The sequence below is a fragment of the Ruditapes philippinarum genome, unplaced genomic scaffold, assembly GCF_026571515.1.
Source record: "Ruditapes philippinarum isolate M1 unplaced genomic scaffold, ASM2657151v2 ctg4498_1_1_1_1, whole genome shotgun sequence".
NCBI classification, from domain to species: domain Eukaryota; kingdom Metazoa; phylum Mollusca; class Bivalvia; order Venerida; family Veneridae; genus Ruditapes; species Ruditapes philippinarum.
Genome location: NW_026867028.1, coordinates 256,896 through 268,465, shown reverse-complemented (window position 1 = coordinate 268,465; position 11,570 = coordinate 256,896). Strand labels below are relative to the sequence as shown.

Here is an 11,570-nt window from a genome sequence, read left to right as displayed (position 1 = left end):
GGGGCAAAGAAAAACAGCTTTCACTGTCGAGTAGGTTGATAAGTAATCTACCGATGCCCTGTGCACCTACTCGGCGACGTGCACAAACCGAGGGGTTGTGAGAGGTCGATCAAAACGAGTCTTTTTTCACTTTTAAACTCTGTTTCATTGCCCTTGGGATATCTGCAATGTTTAATTCAATACGTATGTACGTTGAGGTGCGTTTGTTTCACAGTAGAAATAACTATGTCAAAATCAAAATCGGTTAGAGATACCTTGTTTGAAACGTTAACTTTAAGCCCCAGTTTGTACAACTAGAATGATCATTATTGTTTTCTCGTTTGAAGTACACTCTTTTGATTGGAGGTCATTGGAATAGCAAAGTGTATGATCAAATATGAGGATATAATAAAATTCTAAAATTTATCACCTGTATATTTAAATCTTGAATGAAGCAAATGATTTGGGACGTGGAAGCTTACTTGCACCAATTCTATCACTGCCGCCCGTATACAGAATCAATAAAATCGAACCTGCATGATTTTTAATTTTTCTGCGTTGAACGACGTTTTCAGATGTTACTGGTTTTAAGCTTGATTGCGAACGAGTTCTTGCAATTTATATTAATCATTTCCGAGTCACCTCCTGGAATCAACCAGTACTGAAGAAACATGGTCGTGACCCGATTAGCGCTCGAACCCATGATCCCTGAGTTGAGAAGCAGACACCTTAACCACTAGGTCACCACTCCCCTTCAGATTTTACAATTTCACATGCAGACCTTTTTAATATTTCAGTTTTTAATATTCAATTTGAAGCAGTTTAGAATCTTAGAACAAACGTAATGAATTTTCGAACACATCTTCATTTCGACTCTAATCTTATCAACTTACATATCCGCCTAAGGTCAAAAGGTCAGAATTTTATGATATCTTGAAATAATATTCAGGATGAGAAAGTCTTGCTCAGGATAAGTAAAATCGTGACCTTTTATTAAAGATAAGATATAGAGCTCTGAAAATAAGGCAGAATTTCTCAAGATGTTAAAACTTGTGGTAGTATTTGCAATCTATTGTGTTGCAACAAGTTTTGCGGTGACTTTGACTCGCTACATTGACTGCGGTATGTACGATTTTCAACCATAAATACATAAAACAAATAATGATTCTTTTTGATGTTCGTGAAGTTGGCAGCCTAGCAACCTGAAGCTGGCAGCCTATCAGCCTGAAGTTGGCAGCCTGGCAGACTCGCAGCCTAAAGAAAACTAAGGAAAGTACAAACATGAAAACCGTCGAAAATATATCAGTAGCACTTCCTTAGATCATTCCACGCTTTTTTTCAATATCGTGATCTTTATTTTTTAAGACGTTGAACTTTATCTTAACATAATTTTTAACTTTAGGCTGCTAGGCTGCCAGGTTGCTAGGCTGCTAACGTCACAAATTTCGGAGCGTCAGGATGAAAAAAAAAGAGTTCAATGTTTTAAAAAATAAGGATCCCGATATTGAAATAAGACGTGGAATGGTCTTAGTATGTGCTACCGATTCATATCCGACAGTTTTCATGTTTGTACTATCCTTAGTTTTTTAGGCTGCTAGACTGCCAACTTCAGGCTGCTAGGCTGCCTGACTGCTAGGCTGCCAACTTCAGGCTGTTAGGCTGCCAACTTCACGAACATTTCTTTTTGCTGCTTACCTATTTTTGTTTGATTGTATAACGTTGATGAAACAAACTAAAACGAGAAATAATAGAAAATACGACGAAAATAAAAAGATAACTATATTCTCTTAACATATTTTTACTTGTAAAGACGAAACATTCCTTTTCAGGAAAGCAATTATTTCGACATTTATTTGAAAATTATTGTTTTATTTCCGATCCGTATGTCCATTATCAGGGTCAAAAGCAGAAATCCATTCCATAGTGTTGGAACCATGCAACAGCGAGCCTTGTATAATACACCCGTTACAGGATTATACAACGCATGTCACCTTTACACCCAGTGAGTACATGTGCCCTTTTATGACAAACGTTTTTGTTTGAACATATTTATTCATGTTCGATTATAAAAGTTTCAATTATTTTTATTAATTTTAACTTCACTCCGAATCCGCTACCAGCAAATAGTGTCAAAGGAGATACCGTGGGCATGCCCCTGAGTAGGACTCGAACCCACGAGCGCAAACACATGAACCCTGATGATGATGTGTTGAAACGTGGTGAGGCGTGGCGTGACGTGAAGTAATGTAATTTGTTGGCTCAATTAAGAGCAAGTGTAGAACAGGAATTCTTTGGTGTGATTCTGCTCTACTAAAAAATATAATTGCCTTGTTTTATTCTGTAAGTAGCTGTCCATTTTCTATCAAATAACTTTCTTTATTTACAAAAATTATAACTGCGAGTAGGAAACTATGCAGTTTTTCTACATTTACTAACACTGATACCGTCAGATGATATTAATATTTGATGAGGATGATGGACGTTTTGTTATTACGTTAATGATGATACAAGTTTATATTTTCTAATGACGACGTTGTTTGTTTAAAACTGCATTCGTCGATGCGAGGCATCACTTTTAAAGTCCGTAAATTTAATCATGTGTCTTAAATAGTACAGGTTAATCAATAGTGATATAAAGAACTACAATAAATTAAGCTATTTAGTATTTTCAGTTAATTTAAGTAATAAAGTCAAATATACTTTGGATCTTTGTTAGGAGTGTTGATAAATTCAAATATTTGTTAAAGTACAATAATGATTGTTTAAATTATTTGTACATCGTATGCATAATGCATTTTATACATTTGCACACTTTGTTATTTTCTATGTTGAATTAGCTGACATATGCTCCTTATCATTGTGAAATTGTTAATTTCATGATATTTTATATGTACTTGAAACAACGAGGTACTCTATTTGTACAAGTTGGAAATAAACTTTTCTTCTTCTTCTTCTTCGTAAATTTAATTCGTTTGTACTTAACGAATATGGCTGTGGGAGAGCAGTGTAACACCGCAAAACGTCCGTACCGCAAAATGTACGTATATGGACGTTTTGCGGCGCATATCGTCCACATTTTTCTGACGTATATTTTGCGGCAAAAAGGCATGGTCCTGCCGCATTTCGTCCATATTTTAAACCTTATATAATTTTCGTTAATTTTGACCAGTATTTATCAGGTGTTTTTGTGTGTTGATTTCAGCTCACCTGAGTATGCGCCTGTCTGTCTGTCTGTCCGTCCAAATTTAGCTTGTTACCACTCTAGCATCCACATACCCTAAGCAATATGTCAAGAGTTATCTGTCCTTGAATTACAATATCTGTTATATTTCACATTGTTACCACTCCAACGCTTTCATTTCTTCTTTAATCTTGACAATTTTCAACAGAATATCTATGACCATAAAATCTCAACAAAGTTAGAATATAGGCTAAATCTAACAAAAAACAACAACAAAAAACGCACTATATATCACCTTGTTAGTGCTTTCGTTTCTTCTCCATTCTTAAAGTATTTTATACAGAATATGTATAACAATAAGGTCTCGATCAAGTTCATTTATGAGCTAAAACGACTGAATATGTCAAGAGTAATTTGCCTTTGAATAATAAAAAAAGACATATTTTAAAGTCAAATTATTGAATTGTGATAAAACTGCCATTTCTTTCTTATCAATGATCAGATGTCATTCATACATTTATGACAGGACGGACATCTTGAATAGTTCAACTATAATATTGACCTTGACCTCAAGGTCACTATTGAATTTTGCTTAAATTACCATATCTTTGTCATTTACAGATATTTGGATATTGATGACCATTTCATATGTAGAATTGAGTACTGATATCAGTTACCCAGATTCTGACCAAGTACATGAAATGTACTTGCTTTTTATTTGTAATATCCAATGTTATCTACCCTTGTCATGTAGAGCCTTTATAGGCAGGTGGACGATATAAGGCCACCATGACCTTTTTGCAAAGCGGACACAGTTTAGTAATAATTATTATATTTTACTTGTTAAATCTGTTGCCAAACCATCAATGCCTTCTTAGCATGGCCTAAGGATTAAGCAACCGAGTCATGGAAACCCCATAACTTCATTCAAGTGTCTGTCCAAAAATGTTGAAGCTGTTGTGCCCGGTGATAATACGTCGATCAAAGAAGCACTGTCTTACATTAAGTCGTAATCTACGTTTATTCAATTTCAATGCAAAACATCTAGTAAAATTATTATTCAAGATGAATAAATGTCCTTGAAGTATTCGTGAATATATTTTACTACAGAAATTGTGGACGATATGCGGCGCAAATACACACTCTCGCCGCAAAACGTACTAAGTACGATATGCACCGCAAAACGTCCACATGTGTACGATATGCAGCGCAAAACGTCCACACGCGAACGTTTTGCGGTACGGACGTTTTGCGGTGTTACAGAGCAGCATGCATAAACAGCACAACGGATAAATCTCTCAGGAGAGCTATATTCATCAACAGCCTATATGCGGCGTTACAGTGCTAGCGTCAATTGAATCTATACGGATTTCCTGCGCCCGACCAGGACTAACTAAAATGCCTTTATCATCATTGCTTCTTATAAATTCCGTTAATTTTTTTTCTAGGGATTACCCACCAGAGTGCTTATAATTTTGCAACGGGTATAATAGCTGGAGTACCAACACCAGTCAATGCGTCACCGATAAACGCATGTGGTAATGGCTTGACATGCCCTATACAGGCTGGCCTACAACAAACATACACTGCCACCGTTCAGTGCCCTATAGTCAAACCGGTAACTTTATATTCCATGCAGTTGTTGTGTTTTTCCGAACATAAGATACATATATACATATAATATTCAAAAGTTAACCATTAAGCCATAAAGATTAATAAATATTCATCACAAAATGTATAAGAAAAACAGTCACATGTAATGCACAAAATCAGCCTTGGCAATTGTTCTCTATTACAATTGAATATCCGAAGTACTGATCAATTGTTCTTCATGTTCTTTGTATGTGCTCGTTGTTAAATAATTAAATTGCATATTTTGTGAAAAAGTAGAACCTCAGGCATTAATTCACAAACAAATGCAATGTCTGAAATTCTGAAATGTTTGTCTGTTGCGACAAAGGTCGAAGCAAAATAAATTGGATAACAAGTAAACATTAAATGATTGGTATACTTCACTTGCACCGAGAATATGTCTATTTAAATATAAGAGCGAATTGCATAATGTTCAAATGATTTTTAATCGAATGATTTTAAGTTGAACTGTTCTGAATAGACGAATGCATATCTACTAGCTGCCGCGTGTACGCGGCGTCTAATAATGAGTTGGCATATGAATGCAATATATTATTATTTGCATATACAATTCAAGGTAACCATTCTATAGTAATCATTTTCAAAGGAAGAAGTTATCAACAACTGGACCAATAATCTCTTTTATAAGTAGTTAGTACAAAACAGATGAAAATATATAAAATAAAAAAAACCGCACTGAACGATTTATAAATGCTGAAAAAAAATATATTTGGAACACCGGTATATTATAAGCCAGTATGGTTTTTACCATGACGATGATCAACTAAGCATTACGGGGTGAATTTATTTAAGATCAAATTTTGAGTTAACCAAATTCAATACACATTAAAAGGCAAAAGGTAAAACGTTAACAAAGATTGAAATGCAATATTTGAGAAACATCCTTCTTCTTCGAGAATTGTTCTTGCTATAAACATTGTAACATAGAAAAAGAGAAAACTGTAGTTTTATCGCTTGATGAATCCCCCGATGTTCAGCTCTTGTATTTCTATAGGTACGTCGCGGTCTTGCTAGTGGGATATCCTCATATTACCAAAACAGTTCTCTAAGAAATTCAAAGCCGACTGAATTGTAAAATCACACTTGGTATTCGCTTACACTGATAGAGCAATATAAATACAATTTTAAATGAAAATAAAAGTAAATAGGAAGTCCACTTGAAGTCAAATGTACAATTTTGAAGAACATTTGCTTATAATGATAATATTTGCATTACAAAGAAAAAAAAGTTTATATAATTGGCTAATTCACATGAATTGAGTATTTGTATTTAAATATCTGAAGGCGACACTTAGATCTTTCTTTTTTCTTAACTGACAAATAACCGTTAAAACAGTTTGCCTGTGTATAAACCATAGTAATAGACACTATATAACCTTCAAAATTTAATGAAAGGTAGATAGATACGTTTGAGACGTGCACAAAATAGACATGGGCACAAATATATACATTTAAATAAAATAAATCATTGAATGATAAACACTGACTGTGTTCAAGGCATAGATAACTCATTCATAACTGTTATACCATTTTCTACCGTTATTGTCTCCCTTGTTATAACACGTATAGGCGGGATTTTATTTCCACACATTGGGTATTTATAACGATGGTACTTAACACAAACGTTATTGATGACATGCCTAGAGTTGACCAGCCTCCAACTTCAAGTTAAGACTGACCAGGCTCCATAAGTGCACGGACTTCTTTTGACTACTCAAATGAAATAGTTCAATAACAAAAATCCCTTCAGCTAACCATGAGCGCGACATTGTCAACACCAAAAAGTTTATTATGCAACACAGTAATATTTCAGAATAATCATTCTACTTTCAATTTGTGAACGACAACTAGTTTAACCTGTATTCTGTTGAAACCGAAAGTGTCAAGCCTTTGCAACCAGTTTAGAGCTAGGTCAGTCTGCCCAAACGTACAGTATGACCGACCATGCTCTATACTGTGTGTAGCTCAATTTTAATTTGTTATTAAACAACAATTAAAAGCAGGGGTCTGCAGGGCATAATTCGAAATCAGCAGGTAATGCCCCGGTCACATATTCACGGATAATGCCACGGAAGAGCTACGGTCAAATCGTTTGTGGATTACTACGGAAATGTGAAATTCCGTAGACCGCTACGGTTCCAGTACGGACACACAACGGTATGAGTACAGAGTTCGACGGATTTACCACCAAAAGCCCCCGGAGAGACACGGATTGTTACGGACCGACACGGTTTGATACGGAGCGACACGAATCAGGACGGAGGCACTACGGATACACTACGGTCTGCTATGGTATAAGCACGGGTTTGTACGAATAAGTACGGTCTGATACGGAGAAGAACGAATTGAAACGGAGAAGAACGAATTGCCACAGATCTATACGGACCTATTATATCCGTCCACAACTTCTTGCATGCTCATTTTCAAAATGCATAGCTGCAGCCAAAACCATGCCATGGCCAGCAATGTCTCTAGATATGAATCCGATAGAGCATATCTGGGATGTGCTTGGCAGAAATGTCCGACGACATCACGCCCCGCAGAATATCCTCCAACTGACAAATGCATTGATAGCGGAATGGAACAATCTTCCAAATAACCTTGTTCAACGTTTCGTCAATTCTATGCGTCGACGCGTTGACGCACTACTTAGAGCCAGAGGTGGCCACAACCGATATTGAATTAAATGAAAAAATCGCATGCATTTTAAAACTGTTAATGAAATGATTAAAACCTATCTGCACGTAGTCAAAACGTTATAGCCACAAAATTGATAAATTGAATTTGACCCTTTCCTTAGAACTAGCGTAATTTAACAAACTTAAACATAATTAATAAACAACAAAATGCATATCAATGTTGTGCATGCATCTCTTTTTCATGCCCAACATTCGTTTTTACATTTCCGTCATCGATTTCCTGAAAATAATAATAAAATATACACTGTCAGGTTTCTATTTTTGCTGAGTGTATAAACTTGTTTTTAATATCTATTATAGCTACGATTGGCTGCAAAGTCGGAGCTCAAAGACGAGAATAACGAGGACATCATTTGTTTTGTATTTCCGGCTATGATTGTAAAATATTGATCAATATATAATATCTAGCAAATTTCTTAATTTCTAAACACCCACGCGATAACAATTGTTTGCACGACATTGCGCAAGTATTTTCATTTGTTCATTTTACTTGAGATTTGCAGATGTTTTGCAGTAATCAAGCTGTTCTCTTTAATTGGTCATTTAACTCAGCTTCAACTCTTCTTTAATCTTACAAGTGTAAAAAACACCAACAAAAGTACAGGACATAGATAGTCATTTTGATTTAGATTATTTTGTTTCAACAATTATATATATATTAAGAACTTTTTACTATTCGATATTTCCACAGAAACGGAAGTAGCATTTCCCGCATGCGCATTTTGCGAAGAGTAAAAACGCAATAACGAAAGAAACCTTTTGACAGTTTTCAACAACTCCGTGGCAAACTGTTGCATAAGGGGCAATTCACTTTCATCCGAGCCATTTACCAGCACTATTTCAATACAAGTTTGGAATTAAGTGAAAACTAGGTAAATCATTGTTACACATAATCTCTTTAACCATTAATATGCTGAACTGGTATCATGGTCAAGCCCTGCTTTGAATTTGGAACAGTATAAAGTATTAAAGATTTCAATATCAAAATACAACAAAATTGGAGCTGCCAACAGTTTAGTTTCTGGTCAAACTGCATACCGACTCTATACTTGTAGCGAAGGCTTATCGCTTTCAGTTCCAGCAGGTCAAAGGTTGGAAGAAAACTCGTATTTTAGCCACGAGACTTAAGCTTTTCCTTAGTCCTTTAGTACTGAGTTCGATTGGGATAACAGAAACAACCAATGATTGAAATATAAAATTTACAGATGCATAAATTATTAAAATATCTAGAAATGCTCTTTTTCATGTAACCATGTGTGCCTTTGCCACAATTTGATTTATTTCAAGTTATATAAAAGATGATTAAACCAATGTTATTTTCGTTCAAAGTATTGACCATGCTCCGAAAAGTTTATAGATTTCATTTTTTTAACAAAAGCATTCCTTGGATATAAAACACACTATGGATAAAAATGAAAAATAGAACAGCTCAAATACAGACTTGAATCTTTTATTCAAATGACACTGACATTTTTAATGTTAAATGTGTTAATATATGTCCAACATATAGTAGTTCTTATACAAATAAAAAGAACGTTTAGATAGTCCATTCAAACTGCGCAAACGAGACTAACTGCGTAACTCTCAATAACATACAATCAATAACATCTTTTGCGTAAATAACGAGTTGAAAAAAATAGTTTTTGCTCCTTGTATTTACGCTTTTCTGTTTTTAAAAAGTTTCAAAAGTTGCCGGGAGAAAGACTAAACAAACTGTACACCATCAATGGCTTAATTTCATTGTGCTTGAAACAGTTGTGTTCACTTCGGATCACGGCAGTACGCCACATTGAATTTACCAGAGCGCTGTAGGAGCACATTTGTCTCGCAGCACATTTGTCTTACGTAAGACCAATGCGTTCGCATTTATCCCACATGAGACAAATGGGACCTCAAATGTCTACCCCAAAAAACTCATTTGTGTGACAAATGTGCTCCGATCAAGTTTTTTAAGGGACAAGAAAGCACATTTGTCTCATGTGTTTTTAAGGGACAAGAAAGCACATTTGTCTCATGTCATTTTTTATGAATAATTTGTCACATTATTCCCACGGCAGAAATTCTTTTTTAGAATCGAGGTTCGCCGTTTTACGTCATGTCAAGTGTAATCATCAATAGGTTTGCTTATGCTTTCTTTATGAAAACCTAAAGACAACTATTAATCATAATATCTCTAATTTAAGTAATTGATTGACTTAACCTGAAAGCGTACACTGACACAAACTAAATCCCGTTCACGATGATACAATGGTGACAGCGCGGTGGCACGATGTTACGTTGATGAAAACGCATTGGTGCGACGGTGAAAACATAATGGTACGAACGTGAAACAACGACTGTACGATGGTGAAACAAAGATTGTACGATGGTGAAACAACGAAGGTTCGATGATGAAAACGTGATGATACTATGGTGAAAGACGATGTTTACGATGGCGAAAATACGATAGTACGATATGATGAAACTGCGATGGCATGATGATGAAAACGCGATATTATTTTCTCTATCGTGTCATCGCACCATCGTGACTTCACCATCGTGTTTTAATCATCGTACCATCTCAATTTCACCTTTGTACCATTGCGCATAGCTGTTCAGGGAGTCAAAAGTGTTACTTTTGTCCAAACGGAACACCGTAATCGGTTGATATTGAATGATACAATATCGTGACTCGTTTCGCATCTCGCCGAAATCTCGCGTCTCGCTTCGCATCTCATTCGTCGACGCGAGACAAGAAATTGATTCCAGGTCATATACCGCTAAGTAGTATTACCTTTATAGTCTACATAAAATCACTTAAAGGCCCATCATGCCTGAAAAATGCTTTCATTTGTATTCCTTAAAAGCTTTGTATTTTTGGTATACTTTTACAGCTCCAAAAAAGTAATCATTGACTAATTACCTAAAGCATTTTTCATCTGCTGCTTTTTTTGCAGTTTGTACAGTTGAAGTGATTTATAATTTTGTATTGAAGTCAAAATACTACATTGTTTACATTTTGCTATTTTTATGACGCATTATTCACCATGTTTCGCGAATTTCTTTAGATTACAAGCATCTAACTTCCTCAGAAATCATTATTTGAATATCAATTAATTCATACTTTCTCTATCTAAAGAAGAAATTTTTTATTCGTGGTACGGGATACTTCGACATTGCGAGATCTCGTGTTACAATATCGTGCCTCGCTTCGTGTCTCATCGGAATGTCGCGTCTCGCACAATTCTGAGTGGTCCGATATTCCATAATTATGGCATTACCCGGATTATTTTAGGAACTCGTACATGTTGTAAGTGCTTTTCAATAGCGGATCTGAAAGCCGCAATTCTTGGAAAATGACGATTTTTACATACATATATTTCTGATGAAAACAAATTACGTGTGTAATGGTCTTCTTATTTTCTTCCATAGATCATTTAAGGGCCTCCGTGGCCGATTGTTTTTAAAAAAAAAACACTTGTCCCTAACCGCTGTAGGTTCGACATATTCACGGGGCATCGAACTATTCATCGAACTTTGCGAGGATCCCGGTCAGTGTCCAAATGCGGAATACATATCCGCGTGCGCACGTCATAGCTATCGCGTGCGCACGTAATAGTATCGCGTGGCCACGTAAAAGCTATCGTGTGCGCGCGTAATAAATAAGAAAATTGTATGCCACCTTTATGCCACCGTAGATACTACCTTGTTTTTGCTAAGAATATTTCTAGTGCCATAAATCATTTATAAAACTTTAAGCATTGAAAATAAACGCATCACAATTGATAACGATAACAATAGACTTGCTGCATATGTGTTTAGGTTCTGGATGCTGCACTTGTAGAAATTTTCATTGTGACATGCAGAACAGGGATATTCTTTAATTTAATATATGACTCCTATGCAGAGGCAGGAAGTTTTTGACTGACCGGAAGTGACCTAAAAACGGTTTTATAAATACAGAAAACACAGAACAATGGCTGGTTGCCGGTAAACGGACGGGCATAATTATTACCTTTTAAGAATTTTATGGAAAAATGTGAGACAAATGTGCTTCGAGTGTCCTTTCTTTTGTGTGT

At 35.6% G+C, this 11,570-nt stretch overlaps 1 protein-coding gene across 1 annotated transcript; it reads left to right on the top strand.

The window, feature by feature from the left end:
• Window positions 1-959: 959 nt before the first annotated feature.
• LOC132734547 (NPC intracellular cholesterol transporter 2-like) lies at window positions 960-7,924 on the top strand. Its single transcript, XM_060721305.1, has 4 exons — window positions 960-1,101; window positions 1,877-1,981; window positions 4,609-4,778; window positions 7,813-7,924. The coding sequence occupies exons 1-4, from the start codon at window positions 1,020-1,022 to the stop codon at window positions 7,900-7,902; spliced, it is 447 nt and encodes a 148-aa protein (XP_060577288.1). The 5' UTR covers window positions 960-1,019; the 3' UTR covers window positions 7,903-7,924.
• Window positions 7,925-11,570: the final 3,646 nt, after the last annotated feature.